Source organism: Mirounga leonina, unplaced genomic scaffold, assembly GCF_011800145.1.
Source record: "Mirounga leonina isolate KUSES-001 unplaced genomic scaffold, KU_Mleo_1.0 Mir_94, whole genome shotgun sequence".
NCBI lineage: Eukaryota > Metazoa > Chordata > Mammalia > Carnivora > Phocidae > Mirounga > Mirounga leonina.
In genome coordinates this window covers 45,281,648-45,307,272 of record NW_023270855.1, presented here as the reverse complement: position 1 = coordinate 45,307,272, position 25,625 = coordinate 45,281,648, and the positions used below count along the sequence as shown (strand labels likewise).

The following is a 25,625-nucleotide window of genomic DNA, read 5'->3' as shown; positions in this document are numbered from 1 at the left end:
CTTTAGAAAGGCCTTATCTACCAGCAAATTCTAGTACACCTTCTGCCCCTTTTCGGGCATCTGACACAGTAGTCCCACACAGACCTGCCACATTCCCACCACTGGGCCTTTGCCCAGGCTGGCCTTTCCCCTGGTCCACCACCCTTACCAGGCTTGCCCAGGTCTGAGGAGCTGCTCCATGTCCTTCGAGGCCAAGCAGAAATCCCTTTTTCTGGAGGCACCAATTTTCCCAGGGGAGAGTCATCTCTCCCTGAGGCACTTAACCCCACTGGAAATTTTCTGTGTTTCTTTGCTACTTTGACAATCATGCTGTCCCACTACAATGTCCACTCGGTGAGGGCAGGGGTGGAAGCTCCCCAGTGCCCGGCACACAGTAGGCCCCCAATCACCCTTCCTTGAGTGAATGAGCAAACTGCTTAATCAATGGAAGAAACATGGACAACTGGTTCAGTTTTCTTTTAAAGGCCTGTGGCCCACAAAACAAATTTGAGCCCTGCCCCCTTCCAGTTGGAGACCCCTGCTCTGAACAGCCACCAGCACAACAGCCAAGTGGATGGTGCTCATGCTCCTTTCCGGCCCAGGGACTGACCCTCCGTAGGTCCCACTGTCCATCCAGGAAGGAAATCATGTCCCTCATCTGCCAAGAAGGCCAGTTTCTCTGACACAGCTACTGCAAACAGAAGCCCACTACCCCATGCCACCTCCCTGAAGGGTTTGGGACCCGGACCCCTGGAGCTGGGAGAGACTCTACATTCAGAACCCAACCCTGCTGTCCCAGGTTGGAGCTCAGGGCCACCCATGGCACCCAGTGATGTCCCCCGAGCCATAGGGGCAACTGCAGGGATGGCCCAAGATTCCCCTCTCTTTGTTCCAGAGAAAGATATCCCTGTGGGACCCCCAGAAACTCATCCCCTGAGGCCAGGGCCTCCCTGCTTGGGAAATTAGCACATCTGTCAGCACTGGGCGGAAGGGACTCGGCCCACGGCCCAGCAGACCCAAGACGTAGCCATCCGAAGATGGGGACCTTGGGCATCCGTGGTCTCCACTCTCTTCCCCCAGAAATGTCTGAGAGCACACCAGATGCAGGGGACATAGGGGCAGGGAGTGGACAGACCCAGCCCTGTGGGAGCGGTGACAATAGACACATAATCATGGCAGAGACAGAGACCTTCAAGGAAGAAATTCAACAGAGGGAAGCAGGAGGGGTGGGTGGCAGGGGAGGGAGCTGGTTTGGAGAGAGGGGTCAGAAGGGCCTTTCTGAAAAGGGGGTCCTCAAGGACGAGAGGACACCAGCCATGTCGGGATGTGGGGGAAGACTGCCTGGTGGAAGAAATGGCAGGTGCAAAGGACCTGAGGTGGGAACATGCTGGTCAGCTTCCAAGTGCAGGGGGAGCCAGTGTGACTAAAGCAGGGGGAGCCGATGGAGACAGAGGAGGGCAGGGAGGCCACATGGGGCCTCAGGGGTGAAGATGAGAGGGTGGGCTGTAGAGCAATGGGGAGCCATGGAGGGTGTGCAAGGAGGTGAGAGCTGTGGTCTGATTCAGGATTTTCAGAAGACCCCATGGCTGCTGTGGGGAGAAGCCCTATTGGGGGGAGGCCAGGACAGCATTTGGTGAGAGACAGTGGGGGCTGTGGGTGTGGAAAGTGGACAGGGGCAGGCCTGTGCCCGCAGCCTGTGACTCCTTGTGCCAACGGGCCTCAACTGCTCCCTGCTGAGGGCCCTGCCTTGATCCCGGGTGAACCTGGACCTGGCGAAGAGCAGGCCAGGAAAGTGGACAGCCCTGAGGTCTCCTTGGCCCTGATAGAGGGTGGGGTGGGGATGGGCCTAGACGGGGCTCACAGGGACTTCCACTCGGTCACAGTTCGGATGGCACCTCCTATTACTGAGGACCTACTGTCTGCCCAGGCCCACATGCTACCTCCTTTACACACAGAACCTGCCTGACCCACAAAGAGCCCAGTGAAGTGGAGATCACTGTCCCCATTTTACACAAGAGGAAGCAGTCTTCCCCGGGGCCACACAGCGAGACCCCCCAGATTCTCACTCTAGCCTCGCTTGTACCCCAGGGCTGTCCTGCTGCACCCCCAAATCACTGCCCTTGCACAGTCTGGGAAGTGAGTCTGGGGCATTGTTGGGGTCCAAGACACTCATTCTTGGGCCAGAGAGGTGACAGGGCAGTCTCACATCTCCCAAGATACAGGCCCAGGGAGACCCTCTTCTGGGGGTTGAGAAACAGGACCCAACCTCTGTGTGCATCCCACAGGGATTCAAGGACCAGGGTTGGGGTGAGCTCTCTGACCCCAAATGGGATTCCAGTGTATGATAAATCCTCTCTGAAAAATGACATCTGTCTTCAGGTGTCTATGTTCCGCATATCCGAAGGCCAGACCCCTAACATTTCTACATTAATTGCATCTGAGTTGGGGTAAAAAATAATTTTAATTCCCTTTCCCTTTCTTAATTTGCATTTTCCAGATGTCTGCCTGGTTGGGTAATGATTTAACAAAATATCATTAGTTGGAGGTGGAATGTAAAACCGAGCTCAACTTGCTCAGGTCACAGGGGCAGCTGCAGAGCTCAGAGAGGGGCAGTGATCTGTCTGAAGTCACACAGCGAGAGGAGAGAGAAGACTGGGCCCCTCATTCCTGGCTTTGTTGTCTCTGGATGGCAGAGGGGCAGCCTTGAGCCCATACTTTCTCTGAGGAGACTGGATGTCTCCATCTGGCCTCAGTCTTCCCTCCTGCAAAGTGGGCACTCCAGACCAGATAAATAGCTTCCAGCTCTTGTAGGTGAGACCCCCCTGGCCCTCAATGTTCTAAAATTTCATTCCCTGGAAGTCAAGATCCACTCCTTGACTCAGACAGGCAGTGGGAGGCAGGCATGTGGACAGGATGGAGGAAGGCTGACTTCTCCCAAAGTCCTTTTGACCTTTGCAATTAAACCCCACACACTTGTCCTTCCCAGTCTAAATACTGTTTTGAACCCAGTTTCTGTCACTCCAATAGTCTGAGAGTTCTCATTACTGGATGCCAAATGTCCAGAGGTCCTGACCTTCCTGGGTGAGGATTTTGGGGCAGGCCAGGCATGGCCTCAGCTATTTCTGACTTCCAAGTCTGCAACAAGGGGACTGAGGATAACCAGGTAGATCAGTCAGCCATGTCTGCAGCCCTGGACCCTGGGAGGGTGGGGGGCGGGGGGCGGGTAGGGGGAGCATGACTGTGAAGGTAACACAGCCACCAGCTTGTCGTGTGCTGACAATCTCAGAGGGCTGTGACTATTGTTCCTGTACCCATCTCCCCGATGGGGAAACTGAGGCACAGGGAAGCGGGTGACCCAGGCAGCTGTGCCACCGCCCCCACCCAGGGCTCCATACCTCCTATCCTGCCCCCAAGCTTCACAGGCACCCCGTGGGCCCAGCTGAGGCCCCACACTCACTGCCTGAAGCTCAAACCCCACAGGGCAGGTAAGGGTCATGGCAGTCACAGGCACACATGGATAGTCATGCCACATGCAGGTGTGGGGCAGTGACACACAAGGGCAAAGTCATAGCAAGGCACTGGGGTGTGTACAAGGGCCTGGAGGATGTGCCAAGGGGTGCATCCCCAGAGAGGGGCACACTCCAGCTCACAGACCAGACACACAGCTCACAGACAAGTAACAGGGGCCAATGGCCCCACAACTTGGGACACACAATTCGCCAAATGACATCAAAACCCTCAGACACATGCCCCTTGGACACACAACCTCTCAGAAACACAACCCTTGGACTCGCAACCCTTTGGACACACCCTTCCCCTCAGACTCACACCCTTTGGACACAACCGCTCAGGACACACATCTCAGGCTCACATCCTAGGACGCACGTCTCTTAGACACACAACTCTCCAACGCACGGCAGCACCCTTGGACTTCCAAACCCAACCCTAACCACAGGTGCCGTTCAAATGACACCACACAAACCTCGGCCCGACGCGACACGCACCTGCTGGGCCTGGGGCCCTCTGGACGCTCGCGGACCAGGCTCGCAGCTGCAACACAGAGCTCGGAGCGCGGGGCGGCCACAGGTGCCTTCGAACGGGCGGCCCCGCCCCCACGGGAGCTGATTGGTTGGGGTGGGGGTCATTTGCATATGGGCCGTGATGGGCAGGCACTTGGGCGTGGCCCCGCCCCGGGAGTTCTAGGGACCCGGACTCAGAGCCCGGAAGACGCTGAAATGAGGAGGGCGTATAATGAAGAGAGGGGACCAGGGCGGGGGCTGGATCACACCCGCCAGACTGCCCCCGCCCTCACTGCGTGCCCTGACCTTAGTACTGTGACCCTGACGCTAATTCGGACCCTGTCTCTAGTTCGGATCACTGCTAGCCCCAACCCTAGACTTATTCTAAACTGAGTGAAATATAACTCTGACCCAAGACCCTGAAGGCCCCAGGGACGGAGCCCTTCCGGAAGCCAACACTGATCCTTGCTCTCACCCAAATGGAGGGACTGTTGCTCTGGGGTCGCCGATGTGGGCTTGCTCGTATGTGCCCCCTGTGGCTGGATGCTTGCTTGCCTCCCGTGTCTCCACAGGAGGGCAACAGACCCCTCTGGCTGCTGGGTGTCCTCCTCCACTTGAAAGGTCAGCTGTGTGCAGGGGATGTGGCTTCCAGGACTAGACCCCAGTCCGAACCCCTGTATCCACTCCCTCCCTGGGATCCCAGCACCACCCAGCAGAGGGCCAGGTCCAGAAAGGAAATCAGAACAGGATTGGTGCGTGAATCAATGTGAATAGAACTACAGAATGAAGATGATTTTGGACTGTGTAATCCTAGAGAAGGCAGAGCTGCCACACACTCCCCCAGCTCTGGGGAGCCAGGGAGGGCTTCCCAGAAAAGGGAGCATTTTACTTGAAGCATGAATAGGAGTTTGCCACTGGGAGAAGGGTTTTCCAAGAGGCAACAGCACTTGCAAAAGTGTAGAGGCAGAGTGCAGAGCATTCTTTGGTGGGGGAGATGAGGGAGACGAAGCCAGAGCAGTAGGCAGAAACAGACTGGGCTGGGCATCCACAGAGAGGCTCGAGATGGAGAGGAAGGGGTCGATTTAGGGCAGATAAAGTGGGAGAGCAGGTGGGTTGCAACGGCTGCCTGGTATCCACCTTCTTGGAAGACAACAGGAGATGGCTAGACTCCTGGACTCTGTGGGGAGCATGCAGAGATGTGGGGGGGACACTGAGGCAGGGAACTGGGGTTCTGGGAGGCCTCTCCCCAAACCTCAATCTACCCATCTGTGACATGGGCAGTTTGGATCCCTAGTCTGGGCAAAGCTTTCATCTTTGGACATAAGCTAGGGTTCACATTGTCAGAAGGTAGGGACCAGGGGTCCTGCCTCTGCCCCCACTACACTGCCCCCACAATGCCCAACGCCAAACACTCAGATGTCCCAAGGACACACCAGAGCCCAGGCTAGGATGGGGGCTTCTGCCTTGGCTCCAAAGCACAGAACAAGGCTTGGGGAGTGTGCAGGTGGCTGGGGAGCCCCGGCCCCCCCGAGGGCTGCTCTATTTACCCGTGGCTGCCCGCCCGCCTCTGATGCAACAGGCAGGCTCTGGTTACGTGAGGGCAGCAGCTGGAGCAGCTCTGGGAGTAACCAGGGCATGTCGGGAAGGGTCTGCCTGATCTGAGCTGGCTGGGTCTACCCCCATGCATCCCACCCACTGCCCCCTCCCACCACTAGGGCTTCCCTCCTATGTTCCTGCCCCTGCTCCCCCCACCACCACCACTCATGTTCCACAGCCCCTTCCCATTCTGGCCAATTCCACCTTCTATGACTCACACTGTTTTCTGTAACAGCCCCTTCTTTTTGTCTTTACCCCAGTTCCTGTCCTATACCCTTCATCCCCCAGCAGGGCAGGCAAAGTCTCAACCTCAGTCTTCTCAGATGAGGGGACACCCTTAGTTGCTGGAGTATGAGGTTGGAGAGTGGAAGGGAGGGTTGGGGGGAGGAGTAGAAAGGGCCATAGAGGGTGATTTGGGAAGGGGCCTGGAGGATGGGGGATGTGTGCACAGGTGGAGGTAGGGTGAGAAGGTAGGAAGGAATGGAAAAGCTGCCTCTCCCTCCTCCAGATCCCCTCCCACAATGTCAGAATGGGAAGGCTTTGAAGGACCCTCCATGGCAAGTATAGTGTGGTCCAGTAGATAGGGCCTCAGGGTTAGAGAGCTTAGGTCCCCATCCCAGTTCCCATTGCCACTCACTGCATGACCTCAGGCTGGTCACTGCACCACTGTGAGCCTGTTCGCTCATGTGAAAAATGGGGACAATAGCAGCCCCTCCTCCTGGAGGCTGGAATCATTTCGAGGCCCACCTTCAATGCCCCCTCCTCCCATCTGGGGTTCCTCTATCCCCATTCCTCCTCCCAGCCCATCACTGACCCAGGCGGTTGGGGATGTCTGTGCCTGATTCGGTTTCCCCCATCATGGAGGCTCCTCCAGGCCGGGTCCTGTGTGTGGTGGCACCAAAGGGGTGTATCCAAGGGTTTCTTGAAGAACTAGAGAGCCCTGGAGAGGGTCTGAGTGATGGAGGGGCATGGGGACCAAGCTGAGGCAACCAAAGACTTCGCTGGGGGATGTGGCAGAGCTAGGAAGGAATTTCCAGGGGTAGAACCGTCTGGGGGTATAGAGCAGGCCCGAAATAAAAAACAGAACTTGGATTGGGGCTAAGGACAAAAAGCCAAAACTGAAGTCTCAGTCCCATCCTGACCACTGTGGGCCAACTGGAGGCAAGTCACTGTTCTCTTGAGCCTCCTTTTACCCCATCCACAGATTTGAAAGAGGCTGGAGTGGCCTCACAATTCACCCAGAGCTGAGATCCTTTCCAGGTCATCCCTACCCTCATGCGTGCTAGGTTCCAGCTTGAATGCCTCATGGGACAAGGAGCACACTGCCTCTCTCCCAGCTACCCCCAATTCCTATCTCTGGGGCTGTCCTGGGAGCAAATCCTACTGAGTCGGGTCTCAGAATGCCCACACCTCCGCCTTGGCAAGGAGGGGAGGTTGCCAGCAGAGCCCAGGAGCAAGCACATGGGGGTAGGTGCGAGGTCCTGCTGGGTAAACCGGCCTCATGGAACCTTAGTTCACGCTCTGAAAAATGGGAGCAAGGACGTATGGGGTGAAAAAGAGCAGAGGATCACAATGCACCCAGCAGGAACAGCCAGGAATGCGGACAATGACCACTTGGGAGGCCCACTGGGCTGACCAAGTCTTTGCCTCTTGCGCCCCCTGGTGGCCAGCGGGTGTGAACGTTCTCTAGGTGGGAGTGGGAGACGGACATGCAAATGAAATGCAAATAAACCAGCGACACAGGGAGCCCCCGGGCCGGGAGCGTGAGGGGTCTTCAGGCCAGAGTCCTGCTCTTTGAATGGAGAACACTATGAGTCATTAGCTGAGATCGCACGGAGGGACTGTGGGTGATGGGGAGCCCTGGGATGGTCTGGGGCACACCACGGATGCTCCCGCCTAGGTCACAGGGCAGGAGCAAGCCCTCGGCAGCCCCTGGAATATATGCAATTAACTTACTTAGCTGCCTGTCTGTCCTGCCCGTCTGACCCCTAGGTCTGACAGGGCTGGCCTGTCTTGCTCACCAGGGCATCCCTGGGCAGGGCCTGGCCCACAGAAGGCAGGCAAGGTTTGCTGGACAAATGGCTGCTTGACGGACAGGTGGAAGGACAGTCAGACAAGAAGCGCCTTCAGAGTGGGCAAACAGGGAGAGTGACTCTGGGGGATGCCACACACCAGTCAAGGCCACTAATGGGGTGGACTTAAGGATCCTCCCTCCCTGCAAAACTGAGCTGGGGCCGTGTGGAGGCAGGATGGTGGACTGAGGCCCCTAATACACCCTAGAAAGGGGAAAGAACTGACCTATTTCCTGGCTGTGGGAGGTAGTCCTTCCGCACCTCCTGTGTTCATGAACCCCGTTCTAGGCCCTCAGGCTCCTCCACAACACTGACACCCCACCAGGACCCTCTCTCCCCTAGGGTGCCCCTGACTCTTGGCACCCCTCTCTTCCAACCAGAGCAGTGGGCCTGTGACTCACCCTGACTCTACCCCAAATAACTCCATTCTGCTCCCCCTGGTATCTGGTGCTAGACACTGCAATGACACACAGCTGACCTTGGAGCATGACCTTCCAGCCCTGACAGTCATAGTGGTCAGTGTGGGCCCTCCTGTAGTCAGCAGAAATGGACTCAGAGCAATTTTGGCAAATACAGTAAGTTGGAGACCAAGGATACTGAGGAATCGAGTTTTGCTGGTGTCGGATACAGCTAGGTCTAGGACCCCACGAGTGTTCTTGGTCTCCCCTTCTATCTGCCTAGCTCAACAACCCTAATGGGAAGGCGGTGACTTCCCCGTGCTTCCCAGCAAAATTTCTGGGTGAGACCTCTCCCTGGGTCACACGCTCATCTCCACCCAATCTCGGTCACCTGGGAGAGGGTGGCTCTGATTGGCCAATGAAAGGTAGCTTTTCCATATGGCCCGAGTCTGGGGTGGGCATTTCTGCTCAAGACAGAATGTGGGCCATACAGGCAGGTACACAAATGCCCCCTTCAGCCTGCAGAGAAGGTCCAGCCCAGCCTTCCTTGTCCAGGTGGAGAAAGGGAGGACGAGAGAGACCCAGCTCTGGGCCCCATGTCACACAGCATGTCAGAGACAGGGCTGGGACTAAGCCAGATGAGTCCACTGTGTGACCTTGTACAGCTCATGCCACCTCTTGAAGACTCTGCTCCCATTTGTATTTGGGGGTGACACCTGCCTTACAAGGCTGCCTGAGGATGAAGGATGAAAAGATGACCCTTGCAAAAGCCCCAGCATAGTGCTGGGCACACAGTGAGTGGCTGATCAGGTTTAACAGGGTGGCAGTTACTGGGCTGAGGGGCCATGGCCATGACCGTGTCCATGATTGACAGGGGGCAGGCAGGTGTCCAGGGGCAGCAAAGCCTTATCTCTAGACATTCACAGAGGGGCCCAGAGGCTCTGGGCAGAAGAGGAATGTGCTGGCCACACTTACTCGGTCTTCAGTCCCTGCCAGATCCCAGAGTTGTGTCCAAAGGCCCGGCTTTAGTTGGGCTGGGGGATGAGGGTCAGGGAGAGGTGTGAGACCCCCAGGGCTGCAAGGTCACCCTGATGAGGCATCACCTGAGGCAGGAGCCTGGGTGGGACGGAGAAGTGAAACCCAGGGCTTGGAGGGGCTGCGTAGGACTCCCACTTCCGGTCAAGGGTGGCGGCCCCGCCTCACCTCTCTGAGACTGTTTCCTCTTCTATAAAAGGGAACCGTGCATACAGGCCCAGGACTGGAAAGGCAGGTGAAGTCAGAAGCCGGGGAGACTGCAACTAGACCCTATAAAGGCCACCAATCACCCTGTGGGGCGCAGTATTGGGGGAAAAGTGGGGATGGAAGACTCTGAGAGGGACAGTGGGCAGCAATTCTGAAGAAGAAGGGACCAGGGTCTGTAGGGACACAGGCAGGATCCAGAGGAGCCACAGAGCATTTTATTCCGAGGGGCTGCAGCAGAAGAGGGACAGTAGAAGACACAGGTGTCGGAAGGGCAGCATCCTTGAGGCTGGATGGTGGGAGGGACCAGGGCAAAGACATGGGCGGAGGGAGATGATGGCCCAGGGCTGGTGGGCAACCCTGTGCAGGCCACTGGGGTGGGCTGTTGACCCTCTTGGCAGGCCCCCCGGCTCCAGGCCCTCCTGATGCCCCCTAGGTGATCCCACAGCCTGTGGGACTCCCCAGTACCCCCAGAGAGCTAAACGTAGCATCCAGCAGCTGTTCATGAAGTCCTCATGACGCACGGGCAGGAGCTCTGCTGCCTCTCGGCTCTGGGGAGGCGCTGTTGCTCTGGGGCTGTGAAGGCCTGGTCCCCACCCCAGCCCTCTGAGAGTACCATCACAGTGCCTGGCAAATGAGCAGGGCTTTGAGAGCTACAAGAGTAAGGGCTAGAAAGTCCCTCAGGGGCCTCCCATCTGCCGGGGTCTGCCCTCCACGGGCACAGAAGAGCAACATGCGCGGCCTTCCTGGGTGCTGTGCTCTCCTCACGCGGTCAGCCACACTCCTGGTGTTGATGCCTCCCTGCAGGCCTCTCCCCTCGGCTTTTGGGCCTGGCCACGTGGCTGGCCTTGACAAATGGAACAGCTGCAAGGTGAACGTCGTGCACGCCGGGGCTGCTCTCTTTGGCACCCGGTCCCCAGAGAAGCCTGGGCTGGCCTGCCCAGGAGGCCATGCCCAGGAGGACTGGACCCCCAGCAGCCAGACAGCACTGGTCAAGATTCAGATGTGACAGCAAGGCCGCCTCTGACTGTGCAGCCCCAGCGAACTCTGATGAGTGCCAGATGGCGGCCTCCAGGTCAGCCCGGTCAACCTGCCCAGCGGGGCCCAGCCCACGTTGGAGAACTGCGAGCAGGCCCACGACTGGTGTGTAGGCCCCTAAGTTCTGGGAGAGTCTGTCATGCAGCAGTAGCTAACAGCTACGACACACAGCACTGGGCGCAGCACCCTCCGCTGCCTAACGAGCCTCTCTGACAAAAGGGACAAGCAGAGACCGGAGAGGGGAGGGACTTTCTCAGGGTCACACAGCAGGTCGGCAATGGGGCGAAGATTCCTGAGCTGGGTGGGTAACCGCCACGCTGGGCTCTGCCTGAGAGAATGTGTGTGAGTGGAGCAAGCAGCAGGCACGTGGCAGGCTAGGAGAAACATGGGATCCCCTTTCTGTCTTGGCAGGGGGAACTTGGGGTTGGGACAGGGCCTGTGGCCTGGATAAGGGGCAGGAAGATGGCAGAAAAGAGCACGAGGGAGAAGGGCTGATGACGTCCTGAGCAGCAGAGGGCTCAAGGTCCCTACCACCCTGAAGCCTCCCACTGATGAAAGCCTCCTACAAGCCCAGGGAGAAAGCCCAAGTGGTTAGACAAGCAGGTCCCTTTTGGGACACGGAGAGGGTGGGTTAGTTCAGAGCATGGAGGACAGAGGCTCACGACCCCACTTGGCACTGACCTGCGTCAGAGGGGCCAAAGCACCTCCAAGTCTCTTCTGGGATCAGGCTGAGGAGGGTGGGGGTGGTTCCTCAGGGCTGGAACAAAACATGAGCAGCGTCCTTGAGGCCAAAGTCAGAGGCCAGTCGGGCCTGCTCACTTAGGCTGGAGATGGGACTGGATCACCCTCCAGTCCCCTAAGACCCTTGGCCTCAGCCTTCAGGGCATCCTCTGTAAAAATGGGACCAGCCACCCACTTCAGAGGTCATGGTGGGGACTCATGCAGGACCGGGCCCTTCAAACCCACACAGAGAAGGGGGAGCAGCACCTCACACTGCTATGGCCTTTTTCAGAAGCACCTGCCTTTTCACAGCAGCAGGCCCAAGCAAGGCCTTCGAAAGCGCTCGGGACACGGTGAATGAAAAGTCAGGGCGATGGCTTTTCGCAGCCCTACTGTGCATAGGGTGCCGTGCGTGACACTACACAGTAAACTCTTGTCCAGATGGCTGTCACCGACCTGCGGCACAACGAACCCAGAGAAATGCACGCGATGCTACCCTCAGAGAGAAACGGCGGCACGCCCATTCTTACACATCCACAAGGCTTTTTTTGTTTTTGACAATTCTTGTGTCTCAGTTTTCAGAAACAGTGACACAGATTTTTTTTTCTTTCTAAATGTCTGGTGGGGAACAGGCATGCCAGAACCCCTAAACTGAAGGAGCCAGACACATCTCAAAGTCGGGTTCCAGCTCACAGCACGTGCCCGTGTGTTCAAATGCATGTTTATTACGTTAGCGTGAAAATGAAAACAAAAACTCTCTCCCCCGTGTGCAAGGACTGCAAGTGCTTTTCATTTTGAGGCCATCTGGTGCTCGGTCTGAAGCCTCCTTCAGCTCTGGGGCCCTCCCTGCTGCCGGCAAGGCCCCTGCCCACCCCGCTGGCTCCCCCTTGCTCCCCAGCTCTGGCTACACCCACCTCCTAGATGTTCCTCCAACACCAGCCCCAGATCACCAGCCCCCCAAGGCCTCTGACCTCACCGCTGTCCAACCTGGAACACCCTCCCCAGGGCACCTCTGTCTGCATGGTGTTCAGGCCTCTGCTCCCACCTCCCTTTTCTTCCTTCATGCATCTGAAGTGCTCTTGTCTGTTCCGTGTTTACCTGGTCGCTGTGTGCCTCCCCGTGAGACCATGAGCACGTGGGTGTTGGTCACTGCCGTGTCCCCAGTCCCCAGCCCAGGGCTGGGCCCACAGCAGAGCTCAGGACTAGGTGCTGAGTGGCTGAACTCTCCCACTACAGATGCCAAAGGACGAGAGGAAGCCACCAGACACCATGAGATGAGGAAAGGGAGCTAAGGAGTGAGAAGCAGCAGTTCCTGGCTGAGCAGCAAAGGTCCTTACAGCGAGGAGGCTGAGAGCAGCAGGAGGGGGCGGTCCCCGGAGCTACCTGTGGCCCTGGGCAGCAGCGTTCATGTGGTCCCGGATGCTGATGGCCTGTTTGAGAAGACCCTCCACGCTGCGGAAGTAGATGCTGCTGTCGACGAGGTTCTTCACGGCGCTGAAATGGGAGGATGGACCCAGTCGGCGCCACGCCTGCTTTACCCTCCCCTGCCCACGCGTGCGGGTGTATCCTCCCAAATGGAGGTTGGTGGGGGGCCTGCACGGGCTCAGGGCTCAGCAGGCACCTGGGGGATGCTATGGTCCTCCTGGAGGGCTTATCATGGGCTTCAAGTTTCAATTTCCCTGCCGTGCCTAGATGATATCCATCCAACAGAGCACATGATGGCCAGATGCAACTTTTTTTAAAGTTTTTATTTATTTATTCACTTAAGTAATCTCTACACCTAACACAGGGCTCGAACTCATGACCCCGAGATCAAGGATCACATGCTCTTTCTCCTGAGGCAGCCAGGCACCCCAGATGCAACTTTTACATCCCTGCTGCTAGATCAACTAATCTTTTTTTGTTTGTTTGGTTGGGTTTTTTTGTAAAGATTTTATTTATTATTGGAGAGAGAGAGAGACAGCACAAGCAGGGGGAATGGCAGAGGGAGAGACAGAAGCAGGCCCCCCGCTGAGCAGGGAGCTCAATGTGGGATTGGATCCCAGGACCCTGGGATCATGACCTCAGCCAAAGGTAGATGCTTAACCAACAGAGCCGCCCAGGTGCCCCTAGATCACTTAATGTTTTGAAGAAGCTATAAGCATGTAAAGATAACCTCAAAGACATCTTGCTTTCCTCTTAGATAACCTATTCCTGCCTCTGAAGGAAGCTTATCAACTCAACTATGAAAAGCTCTGGAGGCGAGTTTGGAGGGAACTAGAATAATTCACCACCGTTTGGGGGGGGGGGCACCACGGCAAAGCTGTGCTAACCTCGTGTTGGTACCACATTGATGAATGTCTAAGGAAAATGGCCTTTCCAAAGGCACTACAGGAAAATGTTTACCAGGCCACTCAGGGCCTTGCTAATGCCAGCAAGTCACCTGTGTAACATCTGCAGTAAAAATAAAAGTGTCATTTTAAAGCCCTTCTAGGGCGCCTGGGTGGCTCAGTTGGTTAAGCGACTGCCTTCGGCTCAGGTCATGATCCTGGAGTCCCGGGATCGAGTCCCGCATCGGACTCCCTGCTCGGCGGGGAGTCTGCTTCTCCCTCTGGCCCTACCCCCTCTCATGTGCTCTCTGTCTCTCTCATTCTCTCTGTCTCAAATAAATAAATAAATCTTTAAAAAAAAATAAAAATAAATAAAGCCCTTCTAATAAAGACCAAGAAATCACTCACTCCCATTTATTATCAGCCAGGGACCTGCTGGAAAATGGCCAGGAGATCAAAGCGGGAGTGGGGGCAGGGAGGAGCCTTGGCTGTCACCTGCTCTGTTAGCTTGCTCATCTTAGCACCACCAAATGCAGTCAGCTTTTCTGTTTACCCACCTTGATAAAAAGCTCGCTATTATAAGTTCCCTACTGAATAGTTTACCCCAATTTAATACCTTTAAATTTTACACCAACTGTTAACACTGTGTAAAGCATTTTGAACAACTAAAAGATAAGGGCTCTTTCGTGTCCATAAAGGAAACCTGGTCTCTTAGCATAGAGAAATTTGCATCTCCCTCAAGAGAAGTGCTCAGAGTACACTGGCCTCCTGCCTAGCTCAGCATGGCCCAGTGGAACTTTCTGGAACATGGTAGATACATTCTTTATCCACTGACTTGGCTGCTAAGCACCTGAAATATGGTTATGTGAGACAGAGGAGATGAATCTTTTATTTCATTTTGCTGCATTAAAATTTTAAGTGTGAACAATCACCCTTAGCCTGGACTCCTGCACTAGACGGGGCAGCTAGAAGAACCGGGAGAAAGTTCGGACTCTGACGTGTTCTTCCTTTAACCTGGGCCTCGCTAGCGAGCTCACAGCTGTCCAGAAGCTGTCTGGCAGCTGTTTGGCAGACGTGAGACAGAAACTCCTCTACTTCTTTTCTACTCTTCCTTGAGCTAATTAAGGAGGGTATCTGAGGCCACCATCCTCAAGAAACTGCCATCTGTCCCAGTGGAGGGGCCAAGGCTGCTAATGGCAGAACACTCAGCTCAGTGCCCCTGGCAGCAGGACTTCCTGTCAAGGAACCTTCACCCACACAACAGAAACAGGCAGGCCAAGCCCACGGTGCCACAGATGAGAACTGCTGGGGTGTCTGGCCTCCACCAAAATGACTTAGCCAGCACAAAGGGCAAGCGGCACTTCTAAATAAAACTGCCAGACTCCCGAGGCAAACAGAACAAGCCAGGACATTAAGTATAGTCAGGGGAACCAACAGAAGAGCAGGAGGCAAGCCCTGCAAAGGTGCAATGATGAAAAGAAACGCTGACTACCGCTTTTTACTCTCTCACACACCTTTCCCTTAGCGGGGGCGGGACGGGGAGGATCTGAAGATTTAGCAAAAGCTAAACACAAACTAAGAAGAATAAGAATAGGGCGCCTGGGTGGCTCAGCTGGTTAAGCGACTGCCTTCCGCTCGGGTCATGATCCTGGAGTCCCGGGATCGAGTCCCGCATCGGGCTCCCTGCTCAGCGAGGAGTCTGCTTCTCCCTCTGACCCTCCCCCCCTCATGCTCTCTCTCTCTCTCTCTCTCTCATTCTCTCTCTCTCAAATAAATAAATAAAATCTTAAAAAAAAAAAAAAGAAGAAGAATAAATGGTCCACCCACGTTCATAGCAGCACTGTCCACAGTAGCTAAAGCATGGAAGCCACCCAAATATCCACTGACAGATGCCTACGATGTGGTGCCCCTATGCAATGGGATGCCATTTGACCTTCAAGAGGAAGGACATTCTGACACAGGCTGCCACATAGGGAGACCTGGGGGACAGCATGCTGAGGGACAGGAGATGGACACAAAAGACAAATACTGTAAGACTCCAATTGTGTGAGGTCCCTAGAATGGTCAGATTCATAAATAGGAAACAGAATGGTGGATGCCAGGTGCTAGGAGAGAGGGGAAGGTGAGTTAGTGTTTAACGGGGAGAATTTCAGATTTGCCAGATGAAAAAAATTCTGGAAATGGATGGTGGTGATGGCTGTACAGCATTACGAATGTATTTAATACCACTGAACTGTACACTTAAAAATGGTCAAAGTGATAAATTTTATGTGTATGTTACACAATAAAAAAACCTGGAGGGGCGACTCGCTGGCTCACTCAGTGGAGCTTGCAGCTCTTGACCTCAGGGTCATGAGTTCGAGCCCCACATTGGGTGTGGAGCCTACTTAAAATTAAAAAAATAAAATGGAAAGAAATCAAAATTTAAGGGGCACCTGGGTGGCTCAGTCCATTAAGAGTTTGCCTTCGGCTCAGGTTCATGATCCCAGAGTCCTGGGATCGAGTCCCACATCAGGCTCCCTACTCAGTGGGGAGTCTCTCACTCTCCCTCTGCACCCCCCGCACTTGTGCTCTCTAATAAATAAATAAAATCTTAAAATAAATAAATAAAATAAATAAATAAACATCTAAAAATAAACAGTCATATTTGTGCTTTGGACCTCCCCGCAAGCTGCTGTTCATCCCACTGGCCAGTCTGTGGTCCTGGCTGTGGGAGGGAAGTACCCCTTGAGGCACCAGCTCCCGGCCCAGTTGGCACCTCCCCGAAACCGTTATCACCCCTTCCTATGACACATGCGGAGGGGCTCAGCTCCCTGAAGAAGCCTGCCTGAGGCACGTGCGGGTTGGGCCGATGGTGAGAAGCACAGGCCTGGGCTGGAACCTGCTGTGTGGCCAGGTAAGTCGAGATCCACATGCCTCAACTCAGGTGCATTCAGCAGGGCAAGATTCACTGGGCAGCTGGCTGAGGTGCCCCAGAATGCCCAAGAGGTGCCCCCGGCAGTGGGGAGGCTTCAGTGCTCACCTGCAGGCATACTCCACTGTGTAAATGGCTCCCTGGCTCTGCTCCTCCCACCGCTGCATGTCGGCCTATGGCGGATAGGAAGCTGTCATCAAGGGGGCTGCCACCTCCACCCTCCCAGTTCTCTGGGACGGAGCACCTCATCACCCATCACTGTGGCCAGAGACCAGCCACCTCCATTCTGATCTTCCCTCTTACAGATCCCCTCCCCAACCAGTCTGGGCTTTCTCTGAACACCTGGCTACCGTGCTTCAGAGCCTCTGCACCGGCTGTTCCCTCTGCCTGGCACATCTTTCGCTCGGGTCCACATGCAGCTGCCTCCTTCTCACTACACAGGTCACAACAAATGCACATCCTGCGTCCCCTTCTCCCAAGTCTGTCCACCCATGGCCCCAACCTGTCTCAGTGACCTCGTGCCTCCTTGCCGGGGTCCCAGCCTTGACTCCTCCCCCAACAGCCCCAGCTCCACATAGCAGGTCCTGGCTCATGACGTGAGGACTCTGGGGGAGGGCAGGGGAAGGGGCAAGCGGAGCTCACCTTATGCTGGGCCAGCTCGGGCAGAGAGCGGCGCACATGCTCCTGCAGCCGGTATAGGGCCACGGACGGCTCGTTGGCCAGGACATAGACGCTCTCAGTGAACTTGTCTGTGACTGGATTGAAAATCAACAGTTGGGCGTAGGTGGGGGGGGGATGGCAGAACAAGGGGAAGGGCAGCAGAGACACGGGGACAAAGCATAAGACTCTTGACTGCTTAATCCATGAGTCCAGCTAGGCAGTGAGGACTGTCCGGTGTCCCACCCAGGAGCTAGGTCACCTGTGGCCCCAGTGATAGGTGGAAGATGGTCACAGAAAAGGCCTCATTTATCATGATGTTAACACATCCAGTGGACTCATGATTTTCCCCTCCCAAGCCCACCTGTAGTAGACACTGCTTCCGTCCACTTGGACCCTTTTCACATTCCTTTTATCCCAAGGAATGAATCTGAGATTCTTCTTCAGAGAGTCCCACCAGTTACTGGACCTGAAAATGCCTGGAAGCTTAGATCCCTGGATGGCCTTCAGCCATCAAAGGGTATTAAATCATGTCCCATGCCTTTTGTTGGGACAATGTGGAGGTATAACTCATCCTTCTGAGTTCTCCTGAAGGATCAGGCTAAGAATTTTACCTGACAGCACTCCTTGCTCAGCTTCCTCCCTATCCTGTTTCTCTCTCTTCCCTCATCCATTCTTCCCACTACACTGCCCTCACTGGTCTGGGTATGGCCACCTCCCACCTGAATACCAGGTTCAGTCAGCTCCTCCCTGGTCTCCCTGCTTCCCCTCTGCCAACAGTCCAATCTCCACACAACAGATAAAGTGAGCTCCTAATGAACCTATCAGATATGTCCCTCCCTTGTCTGAAATCCTCCCATGGCTCCCATCGACCACAGCATAAAATCACCTAACTTACTGTGGTCCATAAGGCTCTATATTCTGCCTGCTGTTGACCTCCCTGCCCTCCTCACCCTCCACCCAAGACACAATGACCTCCTGGCTGTTCCTTGAACACCCCAGGACTGTCCAAAAGAACTTTCTGAGATGATAGAAAGGTTCTATAGTGTCCAATAACATAGGCACTAGGCACATATGGCCACTGAGCACTTGAAATGTGGCTAATATGACTCACAAACTGAATTTTATTTTATTATTTTTTTTAAATCTTCATTCCAGTATAGTCCACATACAGTGTCATATTAGTGGCAGGTGTACTAATGTAGTGATTCAACAATTCTATACATTACTCGGTGCTCACCCTATGAATTTTAAATTTTACCTAATTTTAATTAAATTAAATACCCACAAATATCATGACCAGGAGCTGCCGTATTGCTGCACAGCTCTGAACACTTTGCCACCTCAGTGCCTTTGCACCTGCTGTTCTGACACTGACTCGCCCTTCTCTCACTGGCTTCTTTTCATCCCTCCTATCTCAGCTCAAATGTCACCTCCTGGGCAAGGCCTTCCCTGATCACCAAGCTTAATCAGATGTCCCTTCCACCTCATTCTCAACCTTCAGCACCTTGTTCATTTCTCTTACACTTTATTAGGTTACCTGTTTACAAGAAAAAAAAAAATCAAAGCTTGGATTCTTGAGGGCAGGAGAGTCTCTGAGCCTCAGTTTCCTCATCTGTAAAAACAGAGTGATAATAGCACCCACTCAAGGTTTGTTACAGAGATGGACCCCATGCTATTGCCCAGTACAGAGCGGTGGACAAGAGAGAGAACGCTGGTGTGTCCGGGATTCAAAGGAGGCTGTGCATGAGTCTGGCCAGTGTCAGTCTGTCTAGCTCACTACCGCGCCCTCAGTGGGGCAGAGCCCATCCTGCAACCTCTAAACTGTATGTACTCTAATCCTCCTAGTCCTCATTTTGAAAATGTACATAACAGCTTACCCTTCTGTGTTGTTGCAAAGAAGGTGGAATGAAATGTACTTGTGCCTTCTAAATAATCAACTAGAAATAACGTGTGATAAAATAAAAACCTTTATGACTTAAAAAGAGTTTGTGGCAGGGGCGCCTGGGTGGCTCAGTCATTAAGCATCTGCCTTCGGCTCAGGTCATGAATCCAGGGTCCTGGGATCGAGCCCCGCATCGGGCTCCCTGCTCCGTGGGAGGCCTGCTTCTCCCTCTCCCACTCCCCCTGCTTACGTTCCCTCTCTCGCTGTGTCTCTGTCAAATAAATAAGTAAAATCTTTTTAAAAAATAGTTTGTGGCACTTTGTAATTTGTAAACACGTTGACTCACAAATATTTTAACGTAAACCCAGTCAAATGCGTAAACATATTAGGGAATAATACGCACAGCGACTGCCAAGTCCCAGGCGTTCTTCTAATGCATTACAAACATCAGGTCATTGAATTCTCACAACAAACCTAGGGGGAACCGGGAGAGACTACCATACACCCCATTTTACAGATGACAAAACCGAGGCACGGAGACTTTCTAAAGGTTTTAAAACTAGTCAACGGCCGAGCCAGGATTCAGTGGTGGTTCAATTAGTTCCCCCGCATGCTCCCTCCAAGCCTTTGTCCCCTCCTGCCCTGTCGGGTCACCCTGCCGCCCAGCCCGAGGCTCTGCACCACCTTTCTTTCCCTTGAGCTGCATCTCCGGTTCCTCCATAGCTACCGCGGACCGATCCGAAGACCGGAAGCAGAAGTTCGGCTCTGGGGAAGGCTACCTAAACCTCCCCCTGTGAAACCAGACGCTGCGCCACTCTAGTTCCGGTGTCAATTGGCCTTCCTTCCCCAGTCCTTTCTGAGTACTCAGACTGGAGAGAAGCCGTGAGTGAGAGACTGGGGAAGGAGGCACACCGGTAGGCGGGTGAGGAAGGGGCGGAGAACCCCTGAAGCTCCAGAAGGGACACCTAGGCAGGGAGGGGCAAGGGCGCCCTCCTTTCCCGAACTCCCTTTTCCGGGGGCAGACGAATTGGGGAAATGGTTCCAAACATTGCCCACTTCGGGCTGCTTTAAACGGCCTTTCTGTACCCTCCTGCTGCCATCAGATTCTTACACATGCTCATAAGCCTCCAGGACCGCAAAGGGGGCATTGTTGTGGACGGGTGCAACGGCAGTGTCGCCCCTTTAAATCCCTGACGCCCCGACTGCTCCCCGCCCACCGTCTTCCGACTGGAGAAAGCCCCACCCATCCGGCCTCAACGGGAGCCTAGCGGCACCCTTTGGAAAAACCTGTGGGCGGAGCTGGGGGGGGAGTGACGGAAGACAGGCGCAATGAAATCCTCAGGGCCCTCTGAGGCTCCACCCATCCTTCCTGACCCGGCCGGGCTCCCTCCGGAGATGCCGGGGCAAGAACGCGCAAGCGCAACAGCACTGCTTGGGCCCCAGCGGAAAGCACGCCCCTCCCTCAAGTCTTAAAGGGCCAGAAGCAGCTTCTACAGCTCTCGCCTTTAGGCACTTTTGGGGAGGCAGGGTGCGCAGGCGCAGTGGGAGAGCTCTGGGGTGGGGGTAGCGGTCGCGTATCAAGTTGCTCTCTGTCCCGGCAGAAGAAACCAGGACGGTGAGGGTCCAGGTTCTAGCTTGCTCCCTCCTGTATCAGTTGGAGGAGAAAAGTTTGTGAATTGGGCCCCCAAGTTTTGGGGGACCCGGGCTTGCGGCGTGGGGTGACAGAGGAAGCTCTTTAGAGGTGAGTGGACCTCCTGATCTGTTTGGAAGAGGCCGATGGGGATGGGACCAATCACATCTTTGTTGAGCACTGACTCATTCTGAGGACCCCCCCAAAAAAATAACTACAGAGAACGTTTATTAAGCTCTGCCCGTGTATAAGGCCCCCAGCTTAGCTGTTTACAAGCATGATTTTAGACCTCACTTCCCTATTTTATTAATGAGCAAACTGAGGCTCAGAGAAGTTAAGTCATGTGCCCAAGTTCTCTGCCTATAAGTGGAGGGATTTGAACCCAGGTAGTTGACCCCATTTTATGTAAAGCATGTTGTATATGTCCTGGTGAGGGGGGCGGAGGAGTGGGCCTGAAAAGCAGCTGGACTCTGGTTTTTACCTCCCAGCTGAGCTAGAGTTTAGCCACCGTCACTGTGCAAAATTGGGTATGCCGTTGGTGCCTACTTAATAGGAGTTGCTGAGAATTATTCTCTCTCCCCTTTCGGTGCTTCCACCAGCTTCCCCCATGGAGCCCACCCAGCCTGCAGAGGACCTCAGTGTGACCCAGCAGCTCCCCATCCCAGAATTTGGGGACCCTGAAGACCCTGGGGATGAGGCCCCCGATGGCTCAGATACTGTGGTGCTCAGTCTTTTCCCCTGCACCCTGGAGCCTGGGAATCCTGAACCGGATGCTGGTGCCTCCTCACCTCAGGGTAGGTAGGATATTTCCCCTGGACGACTCCCTGTCTGGGATGCAAGAACAGTGGAATGTCAGGCCCAAGATAGGATCTCTGTCTTTATGTTCCACTACCTGGAATGTGTCTTCTCTCTCACCCAATGACAGATTGCTTTTATACATACACACACACATACACACGTATGAATAGAGGATGGCTAAATCCACATGACATAAAAGTTACTATTTTAAGCAGACTTGCACACAGTTCAATGGCAGTAAGTACATTCACGATGCGTGTAACCCACACCTCTATCTATTATTCCAGACCATTTCCATCACCCCAAAAGGAAACCCCATCCCCATTAGTAGTCACTCTCCATCCCTCCTCCCCTGCCTCTGTCAACAGTAATCTACTTTCTGTCTCTATGGATTTGCCTGTCCTAGACGTCTCATATAAATGAATCATACAACATGTCTTTTGCGTCTGGCTTCTTTTGCTCAGCATGATGGTTTTTTGTTTTGTTTTAAGTTTTATTTATTTAATCTCTACATCTCACCTGGGGCTTGAACCCACAAGCCCGAGATCAAGAGTCACATGCTCCTCTGACCGAGCCAGCCAGGCACCCCTCAGCGTGGTGTTTTTGAGGTTCATTCGCATTACAGCATTTGTCAGTGCTTCTTTACTTTTTATGACCTGATAATAGTCCATCCCGGACGACATTTTGCTTATCCATTCATCCACTGATGGACACTAGGGTTGTTCCTCTTTTGGCAATCGTGACTAGTATTGCTGTACACATGGGTACAGATACAAGTTGTTGTCTGAACGGTTGATTTCAGCTCTTTGGGGTAGATACCTAGGAGTGGAATTGCTGGGTCAGATGGTGATTCTGTTGACCCTATTAAGGACCCAAGGATTTCTTTTGACTAGAATCCTTGAACATGTCGAATTCAGTACCTCCTGGGGCCTTGGTCCCTGCTGTTCCCTCTATGTGGAAAGTTCTCACACCTCTTCCCAGGGCTGGTTTTCTTCAACTGACCAAGCTCTCAGTTGGTGTCCTCTCCTCAGAGTGGCCCTCCCTGACCACCTTGTCTAAAATGGACTCACCCCCTGCCCTCCCCTCTTTCCACTCTCTTCTACTACCTGCTTTTTATAGCTCCTGAACACTTATTTCTCTATTTCTGTCTGACCGCCCCCCCCTTTGAGGGCAGGGACTATGTCTCGTTTGCCCAGAATGTCACCAGGTGTAGAGAAGAAAGGCTCACCAGGAGGGCAGAGTGAGTGAATGGGGGAGGGAGGCACTGTCTTTGGTAGCTTCAGGCCCCCAAGACTTGTCTGAAGCCCCAGAAACATACTGAGAGGAAACTGAGGCCGTTCCTTTCTCTTCCAGGAGGCAGCTCCCTGAAGCACTCAACAACCCTCACCAACCGGCAGCGGGGGAACGAGGTTTCGGCCCTGCCAGCCACCCTGGACTGTAAGTGAGCCTCTGGTTACCCACCCCCACCCTCCCCCGGCCTCCCTAAGTAGCAGGGCAGGGGCAGTAGGAGTGGCAGGGGCTGAGAGGAACAACTTTGGATGGGGTAAATTGAGGCACGGAGCAGGGACGGGACAGGTGAGGACTCTGGCTCTCTCTGGCCCCTAGCCCTGTCCATCCACCAGCTTGCGGCCCAAGGGGAGCTGAGCCAGCTGAAGGAACATCTGAGGAAAGGTGTGTGTCCACACGAGTACGCTGGTGTATCCATACCTGTCTGACCACACGTGTTGGGGTATGCATGTGGGTCCTGAAATGACCTGAGGCTCCACTTATGCTCACCTATCTACACGTTTGAGCATGTCCACACATGTAACCCCCCCAGCCCACGTCTGACCCCAGCCGCCCACCCTGTCCCTGCTCCCGCAGCACTGGGGAGAGGGGGCAGGGGTGCATCCCAGTGGTACCACCCCCCTCCTGCCAGGCGACAACCTCATCAACAAGCCGGACGAGCATGGCTTCACCCCCCTCATCTGGGCCTCTGCCTTCGGAGAAATCGAGACTGTCCGCTTCTTGCTTGAGTGGGTGCGTCCCAGCCCAGCTCAGGGCTTCCCAGGGACTTGAGGGCGGGCTGGGGTCTGAGTCAGCTGGTGCCATGTCTGTAAGATGGGGCCGCGATGGGTACCCCAGGATTCCAAGGGATGCCCTCACCCGTCCCATCGCCACTCCCTCTGCTCCCCGCTCCCCCCACCCCACTGCAGGGTGCTGACCCCCACATCCTGGCCAAGGAGCGGGAAAGTGCCCTGTCACTGGCCAGCATGGGCGGCTACACAGACATTGTGGGGCTGCTGCTCGAGCGTGACGTGGACATCAACATCTATGACTGGGTGAGGCACCAGCCACTGGCCCTGCGCACCTGTCAGGGTACCAGGCCTGTTATAGGTGCTGAGAACACAAGACAGACCCATCCCTCGCAGAGCTCCTAGTTTAGGGGGTTGGAAGAGGAAGACGATACATAAGCAGTCAGCTGAAATGTGAATACCGCTGTGATAGCAGACACACAGGCAACTGCAAGGGCCTGGAGGTGGCTTACATAGCCAAGGGAAGTCAAGGAGGGCTTCCTGAAAGAAGGGGTATCTAAGCTGAGACCTAAAGGAGGAATTAGACCAGGTGATGAGTAGGAGGAGGAACCACATTAAATTAGAGGGTTGGGGGTGTTCTGAGAATCTGGAAAAGACAGAATGTTGGTTGCCTTTGCTCCTGCCCTTAACAGAATGGAGGGACACCACTGTTGTATGCTGTGCGTGGGAACCATGTGAAGTGCGTAGAAGCCTTGTTGGGTAAGTGGGAGTAGCAGCTGGAATCCTGAGGGCCAGGGAGGCGTCCAAGGCTCTGCTTGAACAGCTCTTAGGATGCGTGGTCACTATCTGCTTTTCCCAGAGGACTGATCTGGGGACAGGAGATGGTGGGATAGTACAAGGGTCTAGCTAACCGGGTTGAACACCCACACCCTCCAGGCCTCAGGGACCCTGCAGATGGGGATTCTATTGGCCACATTCTTTGGAGAGCTCAGGTTCTCATCCAAGCCCACACGGGCAACCAGCAGGCCTGTGGCTGTACTGTGAGGGATCACTGGACCTCCCAAATCGCCATGCCCCATTCTGGGCTCCCAGTCCCCCACCTCCACCCCCCTGTACACCTGCTTTGCTTTGCAGCCCGAGGAGCTGATCTCACCACGGAGGCTGACTCTGGCTATACCCCAATGGATCTTGCCGTGGCCCTGGGATATCGGAAAGGTCAGCCTGAGACATGGGGCAGTGACAGTGTGCTGTAGGTAGGGTGACCGCAGGTACACAGGACATGCCTCTCGGATGTGTCAGATGCTAGCAGTGAGAGCGTTCATGTTAGCAAACATCTAGCGCCACAGTGTACCTGGCCTGGGCACATGCAGGAGGCCGATGTGGGTCAGCGACTGGATTCACAATGGGATACACACAGGCGCTGGGAGGCCCAAAGGAAGCTCTGGCCCAGCCCCATGATAGGTGGGAATCAGGGAGGGCTTCCTGGAGGCCCAAGGGAAGGGAGGGAGGATGGTGTCCAGGCTGGAGGAACAGTATACACAGGCCTGGCAGGATGAGGATGCCAAGGAGGGGCCGAGCCACAGTGCACAGGCTCATTGAGGCTAGCCCTCTCTGTGGCAGGAGGTGGGTGTGAGTGGGGACCATAGGCAGACCCCAGTTTGATTCTCCACTTCCCCCTTCAGCTTCCCCATCTACGAAATGGAGAGATCCTAATAGAACCAAACCCTTGGGGTCATGGAGGGATTCCTTTGAGTTTTATCCCACTTGGGACAGAAATCATTCCTCACGGCCCCTCTCATCCTTTAATAAAAGTCACAAGTCACCAGTTTTGTTTGATAAAGATTGTTTTTATGACTCTAAAAAGCCTCCAAAAGTGCTTTTTTACAAACCATGGGGAAGTTGAGTTTCCTGGCTTGGGTGCCTCAATCTTCCCAGCTGTACTCTGGGGAGAGTCTGGATTTCCCCATGTATGAAGTACGTCCTCCATCCATGTCCCAGGGCCTGGAGATCCTTCTTTGTGCCCCGAGAGGCAGGGTGCAGTTCTCATGGTGGGATACCCCAGCTCATCCCCCAGGAAAGTGTACAATTTGGCCGGTGCCCCTGCAGTCTCCATTGGATTCATGGCCCACCTTTCCCCTGTCCTGTTTCCAGTGCAACAGGTGATCGAGAACCACATCCTCAAACTCTTCCAGAGCAACCTGGTGCCCGCAGATCCTGAGTGAAGACTGCCTACTGGGGACTCAGATACTCAGGGAACAAAACAATTGACCTAGAACTAGCTTCAGAGGCAGCTCCTGGACAGACAGTGGGAGGAGATCCTTCCCAGGAGGAACCAATAAACCTTCTGTGTGCATAA

The 25,625-nt window shown here is 54.6% G+C and overlaps 3 protein-coding genes across 9 annotated transcripts in view; 1 reads left to right on the top strand and 2 right to left on the bottom strand.

Annotated features, from left to right (window-relative positions):
• LOC118005647 (myocyte-specific enhancer factor 2B-like) overlaps positions 1-12,523 on the bottom strand; it is a 25,847-nt gene extending 13,324 nt beyond the window's left edge. Inside the window, exon 1 of the mRNA XM_034997641.1 lies at positions 12,445-12,523. The gene's annotated coding sequence lies outside the window, so the exon portion shown is untranslated. The remainder of the gene's footprint in view (positions 1-12,444) is intronic.
• Positions 9,500-19,652, bottom strand: BORCS8 (BLOC-1 related complex subunit 8). Of its 3 annotated transcripts, none has more exons than XM_034997657.1 (6): positions 19,511-19,652; positions 16,927-17,039; positions 16,393-16,457; positions 12,445-12,555; positions 11,023-11,098; positions 9,500-10,715 (listed from the first exon to the last, which is right to left on the bottom strand). In XM_034997657.1, the coding sequence occupies exons 1-5, from the start codon at positions 19,545-19,547 to the stop codon at positions 11,065-11,067; spliced, it is 360 nt and encodes a 119-aa protein (XP_034853548.1). In that variant the 5' UTR covers positions 19,548-19,652; the 3' UTR covers positions 9,500-10,715; positions 11,023-11,064. The 3 variants fall into 3 exon arrangements, with proteins under 3 accessions (XP_034853548.1, XP_034853547.1, XP_034853549.1); XM_034997656.1 differs by having other exon boundaries at positions 9,500-10,669; XM_034997658.1 differs by having other exon boundaries at positions 9,500-10,665.
• On the top strand, positions 19,653-25,625 carry RFXANK (regulatory factor X associated ankyrin containing protein). Of its 5 annotated transcripts, none has more exons than XM_034997650.1 (10): positions 19,676-19,740; positions 20,428-20,567; positions 21,056-21,250; positions 22,608-22,691; positions 22,860-22,925; positions 23,173-23,273; positions 23,450-23,575; positions 23,962-24,028; positions 24,404-24,484; positions 25,421-25,625. In XM_034997650.1, exons 3-10 carry the CDS (start codon positions 21,064-21,066, stop codon positions 25,489-25,491), a joined length of 783 nt encoding a protein of 260 aa, XP_034853541.1. In that variant the 5' UTR covers positions 19,676-19,740; positions 20,428-20,567; positions 21,056-21,063; the 3' UTR covers positions 25,492-25,625. The 5 variants fall into 5 exon arrangements, with proteins under 5 accessions (XP_034853543.1, XP_034853541.1, XP_034853542.1 ...); XM_034997649.1 differs by having other exon boundaries at positions 19,690-19,748; XM_034997652.1 differs by lacking the exon at positions 20,428-20,567 and having other exon boundaries at positions 19,653-19,740.

Excerpts from the sequence above, each read along its gene's own strand:
- BORCS8 (XM_034997657.1), bottom strand. The coding sequence starts at position 19,547 with ATGGAGGAACCGGAGATGCAGCTCAAGGGAAAGAAAG. Across the intron at positions 17,040-19,510 it reads GCAGCTCAAGGGAAAGAAAG|TCACAGACAAGTTCACTGAG; the intron begins GTGGTGCAGAGC and ends TTTTCAATCCAG. Across the intron at positions 11,099-12,444 it reads GCTGCTGCCCAGGGCCACAG|CCCTGAGGAACCACCCCCAC; the intron begins GTAGCTCCGGGG and ends GTTTTGTTCCAG.
- RFXANK (XM_034997652.1), top strand. The coding sequence starts at position 21,064 with ATGGAGCCCACCCAGCCTGCAGAGGACCTCAGTGTGACCCAGCAGCTC. Across the intron at positions 22,692-22,859 it reads CCTGCCAGCCACCCTGGACT|CCCTGTCCATCCACCAGCTT; the intron begins GTAAGTGAGCCT and ends TCTGGCCCCTAG. Across the intron at positions 24,029-24,403 it reads GTGCGTAGAAGCCTTGTTGG|CCCGAGGAGCTGATCTCACC; the intron begins GTAAGTGGGAGT and ends TTTGCTTTGCAG.